The sequence below is a fragment of the Neophocaena asiaeorientalis genome, unplaced genomic scaffold, assembly GCF_003031525.2.
Source record: "Neophocaena asiaeorientalis asiaeorientalis breed wild unplaced genomic scaffold, Neophocaena_asiaeorientalis_V1.1 scaffold174, whole genome shotgun sequence".
NCBI classification, from domain to species: Eukaryota; Metazoa; Chordata; class Mammalia; order Artiodactyla; family Phocoenidae; genus Neophocaena; species Neophocaena asiaeorientalis.
The window spans coordinates 6,239,248-6,264,522 of record NW_020174922.1 but is presented as its reverse complement, the minus strand read 5'-3'; the positions used below and the strand labels follow the sequence as shown (position 1 = coordinate 6,264,522).

The 25,275-nt window shown below is 42.3% G+C and overlaps 1 protein-coding gene across 1 annotated transcript in view; it reads right to left on the bottom strand.

Annotated features, from left to right (window-relative positions):
* The window catches only part of ADAMTSL1 (ADAMTS like 1), a 453,014-nt gene that overhangs the window by 93,966 nt on the left and 333,773 nt on the right, over positions 1–25,275 (bottom strand). The window contains exon 21 of the mRNA XM_024760471.1: positions 5,496–5,624. Coding sequence (XP_024616239.1) covers positions 5,496–5,624 — 129 coding nt within the window. The remainder of the gene's footprint in view (positions 1–5,495; positions 5,625–25,275) is intronic.

Here is a 25,275-nt window from a genome sequence, read left to right as displayed (position 1 = left end):
TGCCCCTTTGAAAGCAAGTCTGTTTAACAGGACAAAACAGAGTCTTTGCTAAAAGGGTTGAATTCCTCAGTTGAGAGCAGGGGAGTTCATGGGAGAAATGAACATGTTCAGGATAACGAAGGGTAGAAGGAAGTGACCTCCAGTCTCTGTAAAACCGGGACCACAGAAGTGACAGCAGTGCCGAGGGAAGCCAAATGATGTAGGAATCATTCTTTAATACATAGATTAACAATTAGTCTAAGTCTAGTGATCTTAGACTCCCTCAAACATGGACCTGAATCAAGAATTTGCCAACGGAGATGGAGTTGCTGGTGTCACATTTTGGGGGATTCCTGCCTGTGATCACGCGCCTTAAGCAGAGAATGACACCAAAAAGATACTTTGGAATGACAGCCAGTCCTGCCGTGACTGGTTCTGACATATTACAAACAAAGTTGGAACAAGGGGAGAAGAAAAATAAACGATGCACCAGAGATCTCTTTTTTTTTTTTCTCTCAAGAGATGACAATGATGCTTCAGAAAATATCACCAGCCCTCATATATGCCAGAGTCCCTGGAAAAGGTACCAGATATACATACCTAACAATGATGTTTAGAATACCTAGACATTGGGAATGCACCAAGGTCAGGAGCTATACAAAAATATCCTGAACATATTAGATGGAGAAAGAACATTTACTGAGTATTTGCTATCAGCCAAACACTTAATAAACATAATCACTCATATTTCACAAAGGTCCTACGAAGCATTGTTATTAACTCCATTTTACTGATGAGGAAATTGGGACCTGAAGAGATTATGAAATCTGCCTAAAATGACGTTAGTTTGGATTCCTGAATGATTACATAGGGACAGAGTCCCTGTACCTCCTCTCTACCTCATGGTCAATCAGTGACCTACAAATGGCAGGTGGGGATCCAAACTCAGATACATTTAATGCTAGGGATCCCCTTCCTAACAAGTACATGACACCGCCTGCCATTATACCAGGCTGCTTCCTTAGAAAAGGTATGAATTGCTGCACTATTATTTCTGGTATCAAATCCTTAAATATTTCCTACTTTTCGGATTAACCTTTCTGCTCTAATTGTAACACCAAGATTATTGTTAAGAGAGAACTTTCTAGAATCCATTTGTGCTGGCTTTGCTAGTGCTCTTCTTGGTGAGAAGCTTAGTCAGGTTGTGGAAGGTTTTTTCTGCACTATTATTTCTGGTATCAAATCCTTAAATATTTCCTACTTTTCGGATTAACCTTTCTGCTCTAATTGTAACACCAAGATTATTGTTAAGAGAGAACTTTCTAGAATCCATTTGTGCTGGCTTTGCTAGTGCTCTTCTTGGTGAGAAGCTTAGTCAGGTTTGGGAAGGTTTTTTTTTTTTTTTTTTTTTTTCCCCAAGCCTGTTTTGATGTGACAGCACATTCTACAGAAAGAAATGTCTGAAGAATGACAAAAAATATACTCCACCGCAGAACAAAGTCCAAAGCTATGCTGTGGACAAGTTAGCTGGATAGGCTCCACACTCTGGACTCCCTGGTATGATTTGTGTCTAAAAAAGGAAGGAAAAGGACCTGCCTTTACTTTTCCCCCTTTGTGGTATATCTTATCAACAACACAGTGCTCTCCCTGCTGCTTGAAAGGATCAGTAAATGAGTGTAGACATAATGGGATGTAACTTGATATGATTACGAGGATTAACGTCTTTAATCTCCACTGAGCTGCCAGGTAGGGTGATGTATAATCATCTTTTTTTAAATCCCAGGCAGGATATTCGTGTTAACTAGACCACTTGTTACACTTGGAAGGCTGCTTGCACCATGGCGACTTGTCAACATCTTGAGGTGGGGCATCCACTGAAAGGTACACCTTGACATGATAAGTTCTAGAAGTTTCTTTGATGGTTTGGTGCAAGACAAGGAAAGGATACAGTAGCTTAAATGTCAGCCTTGGCAATTATTCTAAAGAACCATGGAAGTCTGGAAAGGTTTTCAGCCTTCCACATTTCTTCACACTGACTGTGGCAGACACTGATAGCTGTTTCTTCTTCTTCCTGGGTACCCAGCCCGGCTATATTTCCCAGCAGCCCTTGTAGCTGTGAGTAGCCATGTGACTAAGAAGGAACGTGAGAAGTAGTAATGTGTGCTACTTCCAGGTGTCACCCTTAAAATCTTCTCAACCATCGTCTACACTTTGTTTTTCCCCTCTTCTGGTTGACAGGATAGAGAGAACCTCTGGGGAGACCTTGGAAGGCATGTATTCAAGATAACACAGCCACCAGTGTTCTGTGATGCTGAAGGACTGTGGGGGGCAGATCCCTTCCAGCTGACCAGGACCACTCTTTGGACTCCTAGGTAGGCAGTAATAAACTTCTACTGTGTTAGAGTCATTACACATTTGGGAATCTACTTGTTACCGGAGTCTAGCCTTCCCTAGCTAATACACTGCCTATCATTGACTCCTCAACTAGTTATTTCTACATGATCCATCCTCACAATTTTATATCCTAAGTCTGCAAAAGGTACCCTTGCTCCAAACTGTACCATAATCTAGGAAAGCATATAAGATCTAGCCCTTGCCTCCTATTCCCCCACCCCCCAGCCACATGTCATACTACTTTCTTCTCTGCTCTCCATCTTACAGACACACCGGCCACATTTCACTCCTTCAGATGCAACACACTCTTTCTACCTCAGATACATCCTGTTCCCAATGACTGAAACACTCCCTCCTCCTCCAACCCTTTATCTCCTACTCAGTTTTCTGAATTTTCTTAAGTAGAGAACAAGTTTGGGAGTGGTATTAAGGGATTGGATCACTTTTCAAGAAAAAGCCTCATCATACTCATTACTTAATGCTTTTTATGCTTAAGAGTCGGGAAGAATTTGTGAGGCTGAATTTTACATGTTGAAAACATATGTATGCAAAAAGTTATTTAATGAAAAACTGCTAACAAGTCAAACATGTAAGGACATGAGTTATTCTAGGTAAATTATGTAATATTTTTAAAATACACTATTATATAGCCATTAAAATTATGTCACAAGAGAGCCATAAAAGTTACTTGTAGTATCAAAGTAAAACTAGTTTTTTCTGCCATTTAGCATTTTAGCTGTCAGCATTTTGACTGGAGACTCAGCTCAAGAATGATTTCTTTGTCCAGTAAATTCACAGACCAACAGTTTAATCAAAAGCAGGCTCTTTCCCATCTACATTGAATAAAAATCTTACTTAACAAAAGGCATAATGGCAGAGACACACATTTATTTTAGTTAACCATGATTAATACAAATGGCCCTATGAATAAACATAAAAGCAAAGAACATAATGTACGTAGCCAGGCAAAAACTGGACCTAACAACCTAGGATTTCACCATCAGGTTACCAAGAGTGAGTCTCTGGATGGAGTCGGGAGACATGGCCTTAGGTGGCATGGAAGAGTTGACCAAAGCTGGTTTGACTGTCTTGGGTTCCCCATGATAAATACTTCACCTGGATTCTGGTTCTCTCAGTCTCCCTCAAATGCCCAATTCCTTGCTTTGCTGCCCTTTGCTTCCCATTCTTTTAGTCCTACCAATCCCAGCGCTCAAGAGGAGACCCAACATGGTCCATCATATCTCCAGTTGGTGTTCCGTCTCCAAGGCCCATGTTCCTGGTGACCACGTGAGGAATGATGGTCCTGCACAAAGGACCCTGCCTCTACCACCAGTCTGTGTATAGAGGGGCAACTCATTCATGGGAAGCCCTGTCAGAGATTCTGTCCTAATAGGGCCTGAAGGGATTTAGTTCCAGAAGCTTTCACTGATGAGGTTGGATGCACAGGCCAAGGGAAGCTTTACCAAGAAGAAGCTAATGCATGATGACAGAGAGAGATTTATACTTTTGGGTTCCTGGAGCTACCAGAACATTTCAGAGAAAAACCAGACCTGACTGTTCTTTGGAAACAACATGCTCTAGATGAAGATTCTCTTCCTACTTCTTTTAAAATGGGTTCTCTCTAGCCTTATAAATCACAAGTGGAGGTAAATCTTCCAATGTTGGGGCTGAGATCTAAGATGAAGAAACCCCCAGAGCAGGGGGTGCCAATGCCTGTCCTTTTTGCAGACAGGGTATGACTGGGGAACCGTGGTTTGGGTGCCGCAGGAAGATATATCTGACGAGGACAGCAATCAGGGGACTGTGGCTGGGCACAAGAGCCATCCGTTTTTTCTTTGCACTGTGGGTGTGAAAACCCTTGGGGTAGACAGGCTAGCAGTTCACAGGAAGGGAGAATTGGTAGCTGAGCTTTGTTCCAGTCTATGTGGGTGTTCTTTATTTTTTAATTGACGGTAGATGCCTTTATGAAGAGCGTACTACAACCTCCTCTGGTCCACTACTCCTCCACTTCCCTGTGACTTTCTGGTCCCTTTAGGCCTCTGAGTTTGCAAGGCCTACCCAAGGGCAATGTCTATATCCACTCCTAACAGCATTAGCTGTTTTCATTAATGACTCCGACCCACTTCTGAAGTGAGTAAGCTCCAGGTTCCTGTTGGTCTTACCCCTGCCATCCACTCCCGAGCTTTCCACCACCACTGCCCTGAGTTCAGGCCCCAGCACCTCTGCTCTAAACTACTGTGATGGCTTCTTTGTTTTCTGGATATAAATTTATTTATTTATTTATTTTGGCTGTGTTGGGTCTTCTCTAGTTGCTGTGCACGGGTTTTCTCTCGTTGTGGCAAGCGGGGGCTACTCTTTGTTGCAGTGCGTGGGCTTCTCATTGCGGTGGCTTCTCTTGTTGCGGAGCACGGGCTCTAGGCGCACGGGCTTCAGTAGTTGTGGCACACGGGCTTAGTTGCTCTGCGGCATGTGGGATCTTCCTAGACTGGGGCTCGAACCCGTGTCCCCTGCATTGGCAGGCGGATTCTTAACCACTGCACCACCAGGGAAGCCCTACTATGATGGCTTCTTAACTGGACTCTCTGTCCCTGTGTTTCTTTTCTTCAATCCACTTTATGCACTGCATGGCCCCTTAATGTCACTTTCAATCTGCCTTTGTCTGAACTCCTCATCCAAGCGTTCAAAGTCTCCCACGGCACAGGTGCAACCCACATTACTAAAGTGTAAGCCCCACCACCCTATCTATGTACTCTGGGCTCCGGCCAGACCAAAGCACATGCTGTTCCCCTGAAGTCCTGCAGCTTCCCTGCTTCCATGAATTTTCTCACTCTCTGTCATCACCCTGGAACACCCTCTGCCCCCATCTTTGCATGCTCACATTCTACCAGTATGCAAGACGGAGATAAAAACCACCTCTTCTCCCTTCATCTGTCCCAGTTTTCCTCCTCTCAACTTCCAGCAGCACTTTCCACTTTCAGAGTGACTGAGGTTCATGCTTGAGTTTTCCTACTAGCCCCAAATCCCTGAGAGTAGAATTTGTACTTATCTTTTCAGCCCCCAACCTAGCACAGGGCTCCATTAATATTTGAACAAATGGATTAACATATGAATGCATTTCTCACCTGCAACTTGGCAGTTAATGGTCACATTCACGCCTCCAACTGTTTTGATGGTGCCTCCTACATCAACTGTGATGGCGGGTTCCTCCGTGTTGAACACAGTCCCTCGGGATGTTTTCACTAGTGGCTTTCCTGAGGGTGAGAAGGAGCGTGACATTTTATTAGATGGTGGCTTTGGGTATTCCCTTGAAACACGAGATGACCAACAAGGAACAAGGGACATACCCAGGCTTTTTCCACTGACCGTGTTTTCCTTTGAAAAAACTCTAACTGTATACTATAAAAACCATCCATCCACGCACCTACCTGTCTAGCTACCATAGAATTGTCACAAAAAGAATCTGAGGAGAGAGCATGGTATCCAACAAGTTGGGATGATTTGTGCATCTTATCATTAAACAAATGATCCAATACATTTGGTTTTTATGGGCTTAAATTTTTATTTTGAGATAGTTGTAGATTCACAGGCAGTTATAAGAAATAACACAGAGCAATCCTGCGTACTCTCTACCCAGTTTCCCCCAACGGTAATATCTTACAAAACTAGAGTACAATGTCATGACTAGAACACTGACACTGACGAAGTTAAGCTACAGAACAACATTTCCATCACTGCAAGGATCCCTTATGCTGCCCCCAGCCCTGCCTTAAGCCTTTGGCAACCATTAATCTGTTCTCCATTTCTTATAATTTTGGCATTTCAAGAATGTTATATAAATGGAATCATACGGTATGTAACTTTTTTTGATGGGCTTTTTTTCACTCAGAACAATTCTCTGGAGATTCTTCCAGGTCTCACATGGTACCGTGGTGGCATGTATCAATAGTTTGCTCCTTTTTATCGCTGAGTAGTATTCCATGGTGTGGACGTACCAAGTATGTTCAGCCATTCACACGTTGAAGGACATCTGGGTTGTTTCCACATTTTGGCTATTCAAATAAAGCATCTATATACATTCCTGTACAAGTTTTTGTGTGAACATTTGTCTTCATTTTCTATGGGATAAATGCCCAGGAGTGTAATTATTAGGTCATACAGTAGATTTTTAAGGAACCGCTGAACTGTTTTCCAGAGTGGCTGTATCATTTCACATTCCCACCAGTAATGTATGAGTAATTTAGTTTCTCTGCATCCTCGTTAGCATTTGACGTTATCATTAGTTTTAATTTTAGCCTTTCTGATAGGTGTGTATTGATATCTCATTGTGGCTTTTTAAAAATTTGCATTTCCCCAATGGCTAATGATATTCAACATCTTTTCATGTGCTTACTTTTCACCTTTATATCTTTGATGAAATGTCTCATGTCCTTTAGCATTTTATAATTGGATTATTTTTTTACTACTGAGTTCTGAGAGCTCTTTACATTCTAGATGTAAGTCATTTGTCAGATATGTGGTTTGTAATAAATTTCTCCCAGTCTATAGAATTTTTCCCCTATCTTCTTTAAAAAAAATTTTTTTTAAAAATTTATTTATTTTTGGCTGCATTGGGTCTTCGTTGCTGTGCGTGGGCTTTTTCTAGCTGCGGCGAGCTGGGGCTACTCTTCATTGCGGTGCGTGGGTTTCTAATTGCGGTGGCTTCTCTTGTTGCAGAGCACGGTCTCTAGGCGCGCTGGCTTCAGTAGTTGTGGCGCACGGGCTTAGTTGCTCTGGGGCATGTGGGATCTTCCTGGACCAGGGATCGAACCTGTGTCCCCTGCATTGGCAGGCAGATTCTTATCCACTGTGCCACCAGGGAAGCCCATGCGCCACCACGGAAGCCCTCCCCTATCTTCTTAACAGGATCCTTCCACAGAGCAAAAGTTTTTAACTTTGATGAAGTCCAATTTATCGAGTTTTCCTTTCATGGATCACGCTTTTAATGTTAAGTGTAAGATCTATTTACCTAGACCAAGATCCTAAAAATTTTTTCCTATTTTTTTCCTAGTTTTACATTTTACATTTAAGTCTGTGATATATTTTGAGTTAATTTTCGTATAAGGCATGAGACTTAGGTCAAAGTTTATTTGTTTTTTGCCTATGGATGTCCAATTGCTCTACCACCATTAATTGAACAAGCTATCTTTCTTCCATGGAAGTGCTTTTGTGTTTGTCAGCATCAGCTGAGTATATTTTTGTGGCTCTACTTCTGTGTTCTTGTTTCTGTTCCACTGATTTATGTGTCCATCTCTCTACCAATACCACACAGTCTTAATTATTGTAGTTATATAATTAATCTTGAAATTGATTCTTGAGTCTGATTCTTCCCACTTTATTATTCTTTGCTATGTTAGTTTCTTTGCCTTTCTACATAAATGTTGGAATAGTCTTGTCTACAGCTATAAAATTTTGCTGGGATTCGGATAGGAAATATACAAACATGTATATCAATTTAGAGAGAATTGACATCCTTACTGTGTTGAGTCTTCCAGTCCATGAACACTGTATGTCTATTTATTTAGATCTCCTTTACTTTCTTTCATAAGAGTTTTGTAGTTTCCAGTGTACAAGTCCTGGACATAATTTGTTAGATTTATACCCAATTATTATTTTTTTTAAGGGATGGTAAATGATATTGTATTTTCAATTTCAGTGTTCATGTGTTCACTGCTAGTATACAGAAACAGTTGTTTTGTATAGCGTGTGACCTTGCTAAACTTATATATTAGTTCTAGAACTTTTTTTTGTAGATTCCTTGGTATTTTCTAAGTAGGCGATCATTTCTTCTGTGAACAGTTTTGTTCCTTCCTTTTGATCTATATGCATTTTATTTCCTTTCCTTGGATTATTTCACTGGATAGAACTTCCATCACTACATTGAATGAAAGTGTTAAAAGTAGGTTTTTAGTATGATGAGTGATTTTTCGGTTGAAACCTGGACATTTTCATATCATGTTATACAACTCTGGACCTTATTTCAATCTGTTTTAGCTGCTGTTCTCTGAAACCACTCAGGTCGGGGAGCAGGGAGATGCCACCTGGTTACTACCCAGTGGAAGTAGAAGTCCAGGTTCTCCACTTGGCTTCCTTTGTGACCCACGTGGGGGGGGCTCCTCTTAACTGCTGGACCTGGGTAGAGCTTCTGTTGCCCCCGGCTGCTCTCCACTGACCCTGCCGTGGGAGAAGCCTTGTTACTGCTGGTGATGAGTGAAAGTTCTAACTCTCCAGGAGGCTTTCTCTACCACCACCCCAGCGGGAAGAGGAAGAGGGACACTCCAGGATGAGGGTAGAAGTCTAGGATCCCCATTGGTCTCCACATTGTGCCCCTGTGGGGATAAAATCCATCTTCTCTGACGCCACGTCCATGGGGGTATTGGGGAACCATGTTTCAGTCTTACGAGGAGTCCAGCCTTCCCATTCAGGCTTTGCTGGTGTGGGTGGTGTTTGGAGTAGAGCAGCATTTTCTAGTTTCCTATCCTGCTAGGTTGCCCCTTTCCTGTTCCTTTGGGTAGAGGAAGCAGGCTTAAGCTGGGACATTTTTTTCTGTTTCTGTGGCATTTCCTGGCAGCCGGCTTCTTCAGCTCCAAGTTTGGGCTTTATGAGGTAAACAAACAAACAGCCCAGAAAACCCAATGAAGTCACAATTGTGTCATTCCTCAGTACCCAAGGTCCCTAGCCAGTCTGTTTTCTCCTCTCTCCTTTTCAGTCTTCTTATGTTTGTTTTGTATACAATGTCAGGATTTTAGTTGCATTTACCAGGAGGAATAAGGAAAAAATACATCTATGGCATCTTCCCGTAAGTGGAAGTTCTGTGTACATCACACTTTAATAGGCCTTTATCAGCTGGGGATAAAAATACAGCACTTCATGTACATGACCACAAAGAAAATGAAAAGATTCATTTATCGAGCACCTTGGCGAAATAAGGGTCCACTTGAGATCATTTTCATACACCCAAAGCTTAATTTGTTGTAAGCCAAATGGATTTAATTTTGTTTCAACCATTTTATAGGCAGGACAATCTACAATGGCATTCACTCTTCTGTGCGCCTTCATTAACTGTGAAGAAAACCATAATTCGCCAATGCCCTTTGGATCACACCTGCTTTTCATACTTTTTGTTTTCTCCGTCATCTATCTATCCTTTCTTCCCACTTGCACTGTCACACAGCTTCATATCAGAAGCTGTCCTTCTTTCTTTTCCTCTCCCCTTTAATTGCCTTCTAGGCATGAGTTATTAGCTCATTAGAACTATCACTATGTTTAGGGACAGAAGCTTAAGGCAGGTGCTGAGGAGTTCCCCTTTGGGTATATGCACAGGCTGTCTGTCTGTTTTGACTGGGCTCCTTCTCCTTATCTCACCTATATTCAACGTGTTTGACATTATGTATGACCTGATGTGGAGGTGAGTGATTTCGTACTATAATGCTTTCTGAGACTAATGCAGGGTGGTAACAAGAGACTGCAGCGGGAACGACACAATTAATACGGGTATATCTACCTGACCTCCTGACCCTAAGAAGCTCTCGGCTCGCACGTCAACTATACCCTAAATCTACCAGTCCCTCCGTTGCTATAATCTGATGCCGCCATGTTCTCTGGTGGACTGTTCCACAGCCTAACTGGTCTCCTTGCTCCCACCACATGCAGCCGATCACACAAGTCCTCTGCTTAAATTATCTAGTGCTTTTTCAGTGCAGTTAGAGCGAAATTTCAAGCTCCTTTTCATGCCCAACCATCCCCTACGTGTTCAGGCCCAGATGTTTACCCTCCCCTCTACCTCCCTGAGGCCACACTTCCAGTCGATCACTGTTGTTGCAGCCACACTGCCCTTCGGTCCCTCCTTTCAGAACATCAGCACGCTTGTCCCAGCTGTTCCCTTTCCCTGATATCCTCCACCCGAAGACTTCTGCACAGTTATTTTCTTCTGGTCATTCACATCTCCACACAAATATCACCTCCTACTTGGGCCTTTCTAAAGCATACATGCCTTCCCTCCCTTACCAGTCATTATGTAGCTCAATGCCAATTTTATTTTCTCCCTAAGCACTAGAACTATCAAATTTTACCTTACTTGTGTGTTTTCTGCCTCCCACCCCTCACCATGTAACTTCCATAAAATCAGGGATCACATCCCTCTTGTTCTCTTCTTTGTTCCTACCACTCAGTCCCGGCATATAGTAGGTCCTCAATAAATATCTCGTAAATGAATATATGTGTGCATACGGTGTACTATGCACATTATCTGAATTTTTTTTTTTTGTCATAACAACCCTGAGAGTCAGGTAAAGAATTTCCATCTTTTATATAGATGAGGAACTTAGGCTCAGAAAGGCCCAATGGTTTGTCCAAGGCCAGAGAGCAAGCAAGTAGTAGGACTGAAGGAGACCTTGTCTGTGGACTATCTGCCTCAGAACCCCCAGGGCACTTGTTAAAAACATAATCTGGCCTACTATATATAAAATAGTTGCCTCACTGTGTGTAATAAAAACAACTGTGCCAATGGGGAAAAAGCAAGTTAGGGACCAGTTTCAGACTCACAATTACCAAGCTGTTTTTCCTATAGGAATTTTAGTAATAAAGGTGGTTTTTATAGCTGCAAGTGTATAGCTATAAAATTCAAATGTCACTGAATTAAATCCAGCCCTTAATTATATTGAGCTTTTGCTGAAAAGTAACAACCTTTCATCCTGTCACTAGAGGCGCTGTTGTTAGCACAGGCTACTTACGCGTTCTCATTACCTTCATAAGCCATTGTTAAGACAAAGCACAGAGTTACCCAAGTATCTACAATTAATAGAAGTTTATACTGAAAACAGTGTCCTTTATACTGAAAACAGTGTCCTTAATCAACTGACCCTCTTACATCTATTAGAAAAAGCTTGTACATATTATTGAGTTGCACTCTTAGACCTACTAAACCTGAATCTCAGGTGGTGGGATGGAAGCTCTAATCTCTATTTTGAACAAGTTCTGAGGTGATTCTGACATTCAGCCAGGTTTGATAACAAGTGAATTACACTGTGCTAGTTTTTCTTGAGTTCTGGTAAGAGCTAAGGTTTTTTTGAGAGCCCATTAGTTCAATATTAGAAAATTTCAGGTTGGACACATGTACTCCAACGTTCACTGCAGCACTGTTTACAATAGCCAAGACCTGGAAGCAACCTAAATGTCTATCAACAGAGGAATAGATAAAGAAGATGTGTACATATATAAAATGGAATATCACTCAGCCATAAAAAAGAATGACATAATGCCATTTGCAGCAACATGTATGGACTTAAAGATTGTTTTATTAGGGGAAGTAAGTCAGAGAAAGGCAAATATCATCTTATATCACTTATATATGGAATCTAAAAAAATGATACAAATGAACTTATTTATAAAACAGAAACAGACTCACAGATCTGGAAATCAAACTTAAGGATACCAAAGGGGAAACATGGGGGGGAAATAATAAATTTGGAGATTGGGATTAACATATACAAACTGCTATATATGAAATAGATAACTAATAAGGAGCTACTGTATAGCACAGGGAACTCTACTCAATACTCTGTAATAATCTATATGGGAAAAGAATCTAAAAAAGAATGGATATATGTATATGTATAACTGATTCACTTCCCTGTACACCTGAAACTAACACAACATTGTAAATCAACTATACTTCAATAAAACTTAAAAAAAAAAGAAAATTTCAGGTTGGAATTCTTATTTTAATGGTCAACTAAAAATCAAAACAAAAATAATTTAAGTCCACTTTAGATCACCTAGATAGTCACCTAGTGAGGTGAGTACTGCTGTGTGATGCCACGCCTATGTTTATGCTTGATTATAATCCCATTAGCTAGTATTATTTTAATTATGGAAATCAACTAAGAAGAAAAAAGAACAGAGATGCAGAGAGGGAGTGAAGTGATAAATTATGTATTTGTGCTAAGAGAATGCTAAAAAAGGTCATGGCATGCCTGACCGAAAAGCTTCTCACAATAGGCAAAACAAAAAAAAGAGGCTGAGCCATGATCACAGAGCCTCTGCAGTGTGGGCAGAGCCTCAGACATCAGGCCCATGTCCACCATGTCATCTCTGTGGGTCAGCATCAGCTAGCAGATTACATTCGTGTTGATTTCTGGAAATTGGTAGGGTTTACAGATTACTCTTTCATTGAATCTGTAAATTGGTGTTATAGTCGCATGAGAGCTATACATCAAAGGAGATTATGCTTAGTTTTATATCTGCATATATATAAGAAGAACAAGGAAACAGAAACAAAGGCAAGCTTTTCAATTTATCAGGCCCAATATAAGGAATCAAGTCTCCTCAACAGAGTCAGACAGAAAAGAAAGCATTAAGAGAATGATTTATTGTTCATTTCCTTTAGACCTCATCATACCCTTGAGCTTTTGGATTATGGCTCCTGTTCAAGCGACATGGAACAGGGGATCCAGAGCCTCAGTGGTAAGCAAGGGGAGCCCTGGTACAAGGGTGCACCTAAGGTCCACTAACACTTGCATGTCAATGCACTGATGTGGAGGAGTGCCATCTTGTGTTGCCTTTAGAGCAGAGGCCTTCGACCAAACAGGCACTGTCCTGACCTGGAAGGACCAGTAGCTGGAGAGACAGGCAGGGACAGATGAGCAGCCCTAGGAGCAAATCTTGGAAATACATTCCTGTGCACAGTCTGGGCTCTGGCTCACACCTCTTTCGCTCATGTGTGACTCTGGGTAAAATCAAAACCCAATGGGAAAAAATCTGAACATATGTGCTTGAAAAATATCTTTGGCCCAGTATCAAGGAGATGGAGATGGAGATGGAGAGAGGAGCCAGAGGAGATGAAGGCTTGTTTTTTGAGCGGAGCCAAGAACAGAGAGCATTGTAAGTAACTTTTTCTTAGGGCCGAAGTCGAGGCCTCCGCTAACAGCAGCTTCGTTTTCAACAGCACAATGCCTTCCATTTTAGAAGCGATGGCAGAGATGGATCTGCTACCAACAAAATACTTTTCTTCTTCTTCCTAGGCACACAGTCAGATCATTTACCAGCCTCTCTGCAGTTAGGGGTGGGCAAGACAGTGAAATGTAGCAAATGGAACAGGAGCAGAAGTCAAGTGTACCACTTCTTGACCCAAACCACAAAAAACCTCTTGTGCGATAATTTGTTTTAGACGTTAGGTGAGTGAGAAAAAAGTCTATCATATTTTAACTGTCAAATATTTATGGTTTTGTTTGTGAGATAGGCAAACAGAAAAAAGCGCCAAATTAGCACAGATGCTAATTAATCCATGTTTAATTACTGAATGAATGAATCAAACAGGTCTTCTTTCAACTCTTCTAACATTATGAGTCACAAATGGCATTTGAAAATGGTTCTCTACGATTCTTAGCCATCAAAAATAATAAGGATCTACTGTATAGCATAGGGAACTATATTCAGTACCTTGTAATAACTTATAATGGAAGAGAATCTGAAAAAGAATACATACCTATGTATATATGTATAACTGAATGACTTTGCAGTACACCGAAAATATTGCAAATCAACTATACTTCAAAAAAAAAAAAATCGGAGGGGGGGATCAAGATGGCAGAGGAGAAGGACACGGAGCTCACTGACCGCAACAAGTACATCAAAAATACATCTAGGGGCTTCCCTGGTGGCGCAGTGGTTGAGGGTCCGCCTGCTGATGCAGGGGACACGGGTTTGTGCCCAAGTCCGGGAAGATCCCACATGCCACGGAGCGGCTGGGCCCGTGAGCCATGGCTGCTGAGCCTGCGCGTCTGGAGAATGTGCTCCGCAATGGGAGAGGCCACAACAAGTGAGAGGCCTGCATACCGAAAAAAAAAAAAAAATCTACAAGTGGAACGACTCACACAGAACATCTACTGAACACTGGCAGAAGACCTCAGACTTCCGAAAGGGCAAGAAAACCTCCATGTAACTGGGTAGGACAAAAGAAAAAAGAGAGAAAGGAATTGGGACGGGACTCGCACCCCAGGGAGGAAGCTGTGAAGGAAAAAAGGTTCCTGCACCCTGGGAAGTCGCCTCACTAGTGGGAAGATCAGCCTGGATGGAGGGGGAGCTTTGGAGCCTCAGAGGACAGCGCAGCAGCTGGTTTGAGGTAGGCAAAACAGTGACCTGCACAGATGGTCGGTAACACCGCCCTGTGCTCCCCAGTCTCAGACGCTTGTCCACTGGTGCAGGGGGTGCTGGATGCTGGAGTTTGGGTTTTGGAGGTCAGAGTCAGAGAGAGGACTGGGGTTGGCTGCACCAAGACAGCCTGAAGAGGCTGGAATGTGGCAACTGAGGGCATACTTGGAAGAAGGCTTGGCCCACCAGAGAGGCAAGGCACCATTGTTGGGGGGGCACGGGAGGAAAGGGGCGGGACCACCATAGGAGCTTCTTTCTCTGTGCACACTCTCAGGCAACAGGACACAGCCTACATGACCTCTGGGGGCAGGCATGAGATGCTATTGCTATCTTGGGCTCCAGAGGCGGGCATGGGCCGCCACCACCGCTAAGAGTCCCAGGAGTGTGTGCACTGCTGCTGCTGCTGCTACAAGACCCGCAAGCAGGTGCCAAGTGCTGCCTCCGCCGTCCCAGGAGTGTGTGGGGCACTGCTGCCACTATAAGACCCACAAGTAAGTGCCAAGTGCTGGCCCTGCTGTCCAAGGAGTGCTTGAGCTGCTGCCGCCACTCTGACACCCACGAGCAGATGCCAATCTCTGCCCATGCCATCCGGGAAGAGCACATGGGCTATGAGCAGACGGTAATCACTGCCCCTGCTGCCACTGCCAAGAGACCCAGGAGCAGGTGCCAATAGCTACCCCAGCTGTCCCAGGGGTGTGCGGGCTGCCGGAGGCAGAAGACCCACGAGCGGGCACTGATCGCGGCCCCCACCATCTGAGCGCACACAGGTGGCTGCACCTGTATGCCCCATACCAAGGGGATGACAGCCAGCACATGCCGAAGAAAGAGGCACCAAGCATCCAAACTAAAAGTGGCTCCTCAGTTCTGGACAAGATGGCAGAGTAGAAGGAATTGAGCTCACCCTCTCTCACGGAAACACCAAAATCACAACTAACTGCTGAACAACCACTGACAAAAAAGACTGGAACCTACCACAAGAGATATTTTACATCCAAAGACAAAGTGGAAGCCATAAAGAGATGGTAGGAGGGGCACTTTCATGATATAATCAAATCCCATACACGCCAGGGTGGGGGAGGCAACCCACAAAATGGAAAATAATTACATTGCAGAAGTTCTCCCACATGAGTGAGAGTTCTGAGCTCCACATCAAGCTCCCCAGCCTCAGGGTATGGCATCAGGAGGAAGAGCCTTAAAGCATTTGGCTTTGAAGGCCAGTGGGGCTTGATTGCAGGAGCTCCACAGGAGAGGGGGGAAAGAGAGACTCCACTCTTGGAGGGCGCACGTAAGATTTCACGTGCACTGGGACCCAGCACAAAGCAGTGACTCCATAGGAGCCTGGGTTAAACCTACTGGGGGTCTTGGAGGGTCACCTGGGGAGGCAGAGGTCGGCTGTGCCTCACTGTGGGGGCAAAGACACTGGTGGTGGAGGGCCCAGTGAATATTCATTGGTGTGAGCTCTCCTGGAGGTCGCCATTTTGGCACTGAGATCTGGCCCCACCCAACAGCCTGCAGGCTCCAGTGCTGGGATGCCTTAGGCCAAGCAACCAACAAGGTGGGAACACAGCCCCAACCATCAGCAGACAGGGTGCCTAAAGTTGTCCTGAGCCAGAGCCACCTCTAAACACACCCCTTGACGCAACCCTGCCCACCAGAGGGACAAGACCCAGCTCCACCCACCAGTGGGTAGGCACCAGTCCCTCCCACCAGGAAGCCTGCATAAGCCCCTGGATAAATCTCACCTACCAGGGGGCAGAAAACAGAAGCAAGAGGAACTACAACCCTGCAGCCTGCAAAAAGGAGACCACAAAAGCGTGAAGTTAGACAAAATGAGATGGCAGAGAAATACGGTCCGGATGAAGGAACCAGATAAAAACCCAGAAGAACAACTAAGTGAAGTGGAGATAGGCAATCTACCTGAAAAAGCATTCAGAGTTATGACAGTAAAGATGATCCAAGATCTTGGGAAATGAATGGAGGCACAGACTGAGAAGATACAAGATATGTTCAGTAAAGAGCTAGAAGACTTAAAGAATAAACAAACAGAGATGAACAATACAATGACTGAAATGAAAAGTACAATAGAAGGAATCAATAGCAGAATAAATGAGGCAGAACAAATAAGTGACCTGGAAGACAGAGTGGTGGAAATCACTGCCATGGAACAGAATAAAGAAAAAAGAATGAAAGAAATAAGGACTGTTTCAGGGACCACAGACACAACATTAAATGCAACAATGTTCACATTATAGGGGTCCCAAAAAGAGAAGACAGAGAAAGGGCCTGAGAAAATATTTGAAGAGATTATAGACGAAAACTTCCCTAACATGGGAAAGGAAACACTCAAGTCCAAGAAGAACAGAGAATCCCATACAGGATAAACCCAAGGAGGAACACACCAAGACACATATTAACCAAACTAACAAAAATTAAAGACAGAGAAAATATTAAAAGCAACAAGGGAAAAGCAACAAATAACATACAAGGGAATCCCCATAAGGACATCAGCTGATTTTTCAGTAGAAATTCTGCAGGCCAGAAAGGAGTGGCACCATATATTTAAAGTGATGAAAGGGGAGAACCTACAACCAGGAGTATTCTATCCTGCAAGGCTCTTATTCAGATTCGATGGAGAAATGAAATGCATTACAGACAAGCAAAAGCTAAGAGAACTCAGGACCACCAGACCAGCTTTACAACAAATGCTAAAGGAACTTCTCTAAGAGGAAAAGAAAAGGACACAACTAGAAACAAGAAAATTATGAAGGGGAAAGCTCGCCAGTAAAGGCAAACATACAGTAGAGGTAGGAAATCATTTACACACAAATACGATATCAGAACCAGCAATTGTGAGAAGAGTAAAGTACAAACACAGGATATTGGAAATGCGTTTTTAAATTAAGAGACCAGTAACTTAAAACAATCTTGTATAAATATAGACTGCTATATCAAAACCTCATGGTAGACACAAACCAAAAATCTACAACAGACACACAGAAAAAAAGAGAAAAACAATCCAAATAAAACACTAAAGATAGTCACCAAATCACAAGAGAAGAGAACCAAAGAGGAAGGGAAGAAAAAAGACCTGCAAAAACAAAACCAAAACAATTAACATAATGGCAATATGAACATACATATTGATAATTACCTTAAATGTAAATGGATTAAATGTTCCAACCAAAAGACATAGACTGGCCGAATGGTTACAAAAACAATATCCACATACGTGTTGTCTACAAGAGAGTTCCAAAATGAAAATAAATGAGGAAACAGAAACTTTAAATGACACAATAGACCAGATAGATTTAGTTGATATTTATAGGACATTCCATCCAAAAACAGCAGATTACACTTTCTTCTCAAGTGCTCATGGAACATTCTCCAGGATAGATCACATCTTGGGTCACAAATCAAACCTCAGTAAATTTAGGAAAACTGAAATCATATCGAGCATCTTTTCTGACCACAACGCTATGAGATTAGAAATGAATTACAGGGAAAAAAAACATAAGAAAAACACAAACACATGGAGGCTAAACAATACATTACTAAATAACCAAAAGATCACTGAAGAAATAAAAAAATACCTAGAGACAAATGACAATGAAAACACGATGATCCAAAATCTATGGGGGATCCTGAGGATGCCAGAAGAGTAAGACACAGAGATCACCTTCCTCCCCACAGATACATCAGAAATACATCTAGGTGTGGAACTGCTCCTATAGAACACCTACTGAACGCTGGCAGAAGACCTCAGACTTCCCAAAAGGCAAGAAACTCCCCACGTACCTGGGTACAGCAAAAGAAAAAAACAGAGACAAAAGAATAGGGAAGGGGCCTGCACCAGTGAGAGGGAGCTGTGAAGGAGGAAAGGTGTCCAAACATTAGGAAGCCCCTTCGCGGGTGGAGACTACAGGTGGCGGAGTGGAGAAGCTTCTAGCCATGGAGGAGAGCGCAGCAACAGGGGTGCGGAGGGCAAAGCGGAGAGATTCCCGCACAGAGGATCAGTGCCGACCAGCACTCAGCAGCCCAAGGGGCTTGTCTGCTCACCCGCCGGGGTAGGCGGTGGCTGCGAGCTGCGGCTCGGGCTTCGGAGCTTAGATCCCAGGGAGAGGACTGGGGTTGGCGGCGTGAACACAGCCTGAAGGGATTAGTGTGCCATGGCTAGCCGGGAGGGAGTCCGGGAAAAGTCTGGAGCTGCCGAAGAGACAAGAGACTTTTTCTTGCCTCTTTGTTTCCTGGTGCGTGAGGAGAGGGGATTAAGAGCACTGCTTAAAGGAGCTCCAGAGACGGGCGCGAGCCACGGCTATCAGCGCTGACCCCAGAGACGGGCATGGGACGCTAAGGCCGCTGCTGTAGCCACCAAGAAGCCTGTGTGTGAGCACAGGTCACTATGCCCACCTACCCTCCTGGGAGCCTGTGCAGCCTGCCACTGCCAGGGTCCCGTGATCCAGGGACAACTTCCCCGGGAGAACGCACGGCAGGCCTCAGGCTGTTGCAACGTCACAATGGCCTCATATCCCGCAGGTTCACCCCACATCCGCACCCCTCCTTCCCCCCGGCCTGAGTGAGCCAGCACCCCCAAATCAGCTGCTCCTTTAACCTCATCCTGTCTGAGCGAAGAACAGACACGCTCAGGCAACCTACACGCAGAGGCAGGGCCAAATCCAAAGATAAACCCTGGGACTGTGCAAACAAAGAGAAAGGGAAATTTCTCCCAGCAGCCTCAGGAGCAGTGGATTAAAGCTCCACAATCAACGTGATGTACGCTGCATCTGTGGAATACCTGAGTAGACAACGAATCATCCCAAATTGAGGAGGTAGACTCTGGGAGCAAAGATACACATATATTTTCCCCTTTTTCTCTTTTTGTGAGTGTGTATATGTATGCTTCTGCATGGGATTTTGTCCATACAGCTTTGCTTTTACCATTTGTCCTAGGGTTCTGTCCGTCCATTTTTTTTTACTTTTCAAATTTTTTTCTTAATAATTATTTTTTTATTTTAACAACTTTATCTTATTTTATTTTACTTTATTTTATTTTATCCTCTTTCTTTCTATTTTTTTTCCCTTTTATTCTGAGCCCTGTGGATGAAAGGCTCTTGGTGCTCCAGCCAGGAGTCAGTGCTGTGTCTCTGAGTTGGGAGAGCCAACGTCTAGACACTGGTCCACAAGAGACCTCCCAGCTCCACGTAATATCAAACAGCAAAACTCTCCCAGAGATCTCCATCTCAAGGCCAAGACCCAGCTTCACTCAACGACCAGCAAGCTACCGTGCTGGACAACCTATGCCAAAAAACTAGAAAGACAGGAACACAACGACATCCATTAGCAGAGAGGGTGCCTAAAATCATAAGGCCAGACACCCCAAAACACACGACCAGACGTGGACCAGCCCACCAGAAAGACAAGATCCAGCCTCATCCAACAGAACACAGGCACTAGCCCCCTCCACCAGGAAGCCTACACAACCCACTGAAGCAACCTTAAACACTGGGGACAGATAACAAAAACAATGGGAACTACGAACCTGCAGCCTGTGAAAAGGAGACCCCAAACACAGTAAGTTAAGCAAAATGAGAAGACAGAAAAACACACCGCAGATGAAAGAGCAAGGTAAAAACCCACCAGACCTAACAAATGAAGAGGAAACAGGCAGTCTACCTGAAAAAGAATTCAGAATAATGACAGTAAAGATGATCCAAAATCTTGGAAATAGAATGAAGAAAATACAAGAAACGTTTAACAAGGATCTAGAAGAACTAAAGAGCAAACAAACAATGGTGAGAAACACAATAAATGAAATTAAAAATTCTCGAGAAGGGATCAATAGCAGAATAACTGAGGCAGAAGAACGGATAAGTGACCGGGAAGATAAAATAGTGGAAATAACTACTGCAGAGCAGAATAAAGGAAAAAGAATGAAAAGATCTGAGGACAGTCTCAGTGACCTCTGGGACAATATTAAATGCACCCACATTTGAATTATAGGGATCCCAGAAGAAGAAGAGAAAAAGAAAGGGTCTGAGAAAATATTTGAAGAGATTAGAGTTGAAAACTTTCCTAATATGGGAAAGGAAATAGTTAATCAAGTCCAGGAAACACAGAGAGTCCCATACAGGATAAATCCAAGGAGAAACATGTCAAGACACATATTAATCAAACTATCAAAAATTAAATACAAAGAAAACATATTAAGAGCAGCAAGGGAAAAACAACAAATAACACACAAGGGAATCCCCATAAGGGTAATAGCTAATCTCTCAGCAGAAACTCTGTAAGCCAGAAAGGACTGACAGGACATATTTAAAGTGACGAAGGAGAAAAACCTACAACCAAGATTATTCTAGCTGCAAGGATCTCATTCAGATTTGATGGAGAAATTAAAACCTTTAGAGACAAGCAAAAGCTAAGAGATAAAAGGATCATACACTATGATCAAGTGGGGTTTATTCCAGGAATGCAAGGAATCTTCAACATACGCAAAGCAATCAATGTGATACCCCATATTAACAAATTGAAGGAGAAAAACCATAAGATCATCTCAATCGATGCAGAGAAAGCTTTCGACAAAATTCAACACTCATTTATGATAAAAACTCTGAAGAAAGTAGGCATAGAGGTAACTTTTGTCAACATAATAAAGGCCATATATGACATACCCACAGCAAACATCATTCTCAATGGTGAAAAACTGAAAGCATTTCCTCTAAGATCAGGAGCAAGACAAGGATGTCCACTCACACCACTATTATTCAACATAGTTTTGGAAGTTTTAGCCACGGTAATCAGAGAAGAAAAAGAAATAAAAGGAATGCAAATTGGAAAAGAAGAAGTAAAACTGTCACTGTTTGCAGATGACATGATACTATACATAGAGAATCCTAAAGATGCCACCAGAAAACTACTAGAGGTAATCAATGAATTTGGTAAAGTAGCAGGATACAAAATTAATGCACAGAAATCTCTGGCATTCCTATACACTAATGATGAAAAATCTGAAAGTGAAATTAAGAAAACACTCCCATTTACCATTGCAACAAAAAGAATAAAATACCTAGGAATAAACCCACCTAGGCAGACAAAAGGCCTGTATGCAGGAAACTATAAGACACTAATGAAGGAAATTAAAAATGATACCAACAGATGTAGAGATATACCATGGTTCTGGGCATATACCCAGAGAAAACCATAATTCAAAAAGACGCATGCACCCCAATGTTCATTGCAGCACTATTTACAATAGCCAGGTCATGGAAGCAACCTAAATGCCCACTGACAGACGAATGGATAAAGAAGATGTGGTACATATATACAATGGAATATTACTCAGCCATAAAAAGGAACGAAATTGGGCCATTTGTTGAGACGTGGATGGATCTAGAGACTGTCATACTGAGTGAAGTAAGTCAGAAACAGAAAAACAAATATCGTATAATAACACATGTATGTGGAACCTAGAAAAATGGTACAGATGGACCAGTTTGCAGGTCAGAAGTTGAGACACAGATGTAGAGAACAAACGTATGGACACCAAGCGGGGGAAAGCCGTGGGGGGGTGGGGATGGTGGTGTGATGAATTGGGGGATTGGGATTGACAAGTATACACTGATGTGTATAAAACTGATGACTAATGAGAACCTGCTGTATAAAAAAATAAAATAAAATTCAAAAATTAAAAAAAAGAAGATATGGTACATATATACAATGGAATACTACTCAGCCATAAGAAACAATGAAATAATGCCATTTACAGTAACATGATTGACCTAGAGATTATCATACTAAGTGAAGTAAGTCAGACAGAGAAAGACAAATATCATCATATGATATCAGTTGCATATGGAATCTTAAAAAAAAAAAGATACAAATGAACTTACTTACAAAACAGAAGCAGACCACAGACTTCAAAAACAAACTTATGGGTATCAAAGGGGAAACATGAAGTGGGGGAAGCATAAACTAGGTGTTTGGGATTAACATACACACACTATTATATATAAAATAGATAATCAACAAGGACCTATTATATATCACTGGGAACTCTACTCAATATTCTGTAATAACCTGCATGGGAAAAGAATTTGAGAAAGAATGGATATATGTATTTGTATAACTGAATCACTTTGCGGTACACCAGAAACTAACACAATATTGTAAATCAACTATACTCCAATATAAGATAAATTAAATTAAAAAAATTTTAAAAATAGAGGAAAAACTGGATTGTACTTCAAAGTCTTCAGAGGCTCACTGTTGAGTGAGAGGCAGTCTATTCTAGGAAGTGTGCACGTGCATTCACTCCCAAGGAGAACGAGAAGACTTGTTGAAGGTGACGGGGAAGCTGGGTAATTTTGGAAACCACGACTGCAGGAGGCAGGTTTGGAGATGACCCAAGCACTCCGGGGAGGATGCAAAAATGGCAAATAGACCTGAGATTATGATTGCAGCGACTGACAGAGTCTTCCTGGAGTACTGCTCAGAAATGGATTCTGGGTTACGTTCAGGAGGACTGAGCAGCAAAAGTGCATGATAAGTAATGATGCCTGCGTGGCAGGTGTTCAGACTCCATCCCTCAATAGCTGAGTGGCCTTAGGCAAGTTATTTGGTCTCCCTGTGCCTTGGTTTTCTACTTCTACAGTTGCTGAGAGCAATAAGCACATTAATGCTTGTAAAACTGTATGAATGATTATTCCTTAGCACAGCATGAAGTTTGAATAATTGTTAGCTATCATCAGCATTATCCTTGCTATGATACATGGAGAAAATGCTCTGAGGAGCAGCATTGGGAACTTCTGATAAACCAAGAAAACATAAAGAAAGGACAAGTTTAAAGAAAGAAAGAGGAAAAAACAGGAAAGAGGAGAGAGAACAAATCTTTTAGTGAGAAGGAACTCAAGTGCTTCTATTTTGATGAACTGGGAGGGTTTCAGGCTAAACAAAGAAGAAATTATTTAAATACTCCAGCTTCTCCTGAAACTGGTATCAGTCTCCAGACAGACAAAGCTTCAAGTCACACCAAGGCTGGTCTTGTTGGAGTCCCCAGAAAGTATCTACTTCCAGAGAAGTTGTGAAACAACGCATGCCAGGCTGACTTGCAGGTGCCCCCATGACTCTGTTCAAGAAAACTGTAATGAGATCCACAGGAGACCCAGATCTTAATTCAAGAGAAAAGTGAATAAGATAGTGACGCCCACTAATTAAAATATTTGAGTATACAGCGATAAGGTGTTATAAATTTCACATATTTTCACCACCTAAAACTAAGCAAATTGTACTTAATCCAGATTTAATCCATGGATAATGCCTTGTAATCAGTGAGAATATGAAAGCAACACCTTAAGAAATGCTAGCCTCTGCTTACACTGCAATTATCATAGGTCTCTCAGAAGGGCCACCGGAGTGAAATCTGTGAAAACCCCCTGAAATGAGAATTCCCAGTTGACAAACTGAAGAACTCACGAGTCAAATGAAGTTTAAGGAACCACAATCAGTATGAACCTATGAAAACTTGTCTTATGAACCTATGAAAACTTTCCTAAAAATACCAACAACATCTTGTACATTTGAAATCAGTAATGATGGGTCCTGACTATTAATGGCCAGTTACTATCCCTTGCTGGCCAGAAACTTTTCAGGATGTGGCTACCTGGCAATTTCAACAAGAGTTGCTTTGTTACAGATAATAGTCATATTAAAATGCATGATATTTTCTTTAGCCTGGTTCTCCTTCCAAGTGCCTTTCACATTTCATAGCTCAGGAATTTTTAACTCCTTCCTGTCCTGCTGTCTCTCTTGCAAGGTCTCCTTCACTCCCACTTCCTGGCTCCTGTATCACTGTTTGACCTTTTAGTCAGCTCTACACCCTTTCTCCTCACCCGTCCTCTGATACCTTTCCCCGTCATCTGTAATTTTTCCTAGGTTTTATTGCAAAAGCTGTCCTTCTTTGCCATCTAGTCTTCTAGTCTCCCAAAGATAAAGGAAGTAAATTATAGAATTTGCAAATGTTAGAATTTCAAGTAAAGGGAGTTTAGAGCTGGTAGTCGTGGGTGGAGATTGCTGTACTTTATTTGTATGTAAGAGATTCACAGAACTTTTAGATCTAAAAAAAGACCCAAGTGTGCATCTATTTAAAACCCCTCTGTTTACAATAAGGACACAAGTTTATAGTTCTAAATCTGCTCTAAGTTTTGTAATGAGGCAAATACTTTCCCTAAAATCTTTCTTACCTATTCTATTGTTACAATAAGTTTCCTTTTTAGGAGTAGTAAAAAAATAAATATTTCTCTCCCATCCAAATCATTACATGGTTTTAGTGTAATCTAATAAAATAAATTATTACACTTTAGTAACACTCTTGACTATACTGGGCAATGAGGTGTAATATATGAGCAGAGAATATAGAAAATGGATGAATTAACCAGAGGGCACCGGTAGCCTCCAGGCTATGTGCAGACCACTGACATGTTTGGTCTGGAAAGAATTTTTTAAAAATTTGATTTAGTTGGGCTCGGTAAAAAAGAGATTAAAAACAGAAGGCGTGTGTGTGTGCGCGAGCGTGCGTGTGCAGGCGTGTGTGTGTTTTGGTTTGGCTTATATGCAAACATTGGAAGGTCTACCAACATTAGATTTGTGTTTTCCTTTGACATTAGTAAGATGAAAATGAGGTGTGCCCTTCAGACAGGGTGTGGTAGGCAGAATAATGCCCTC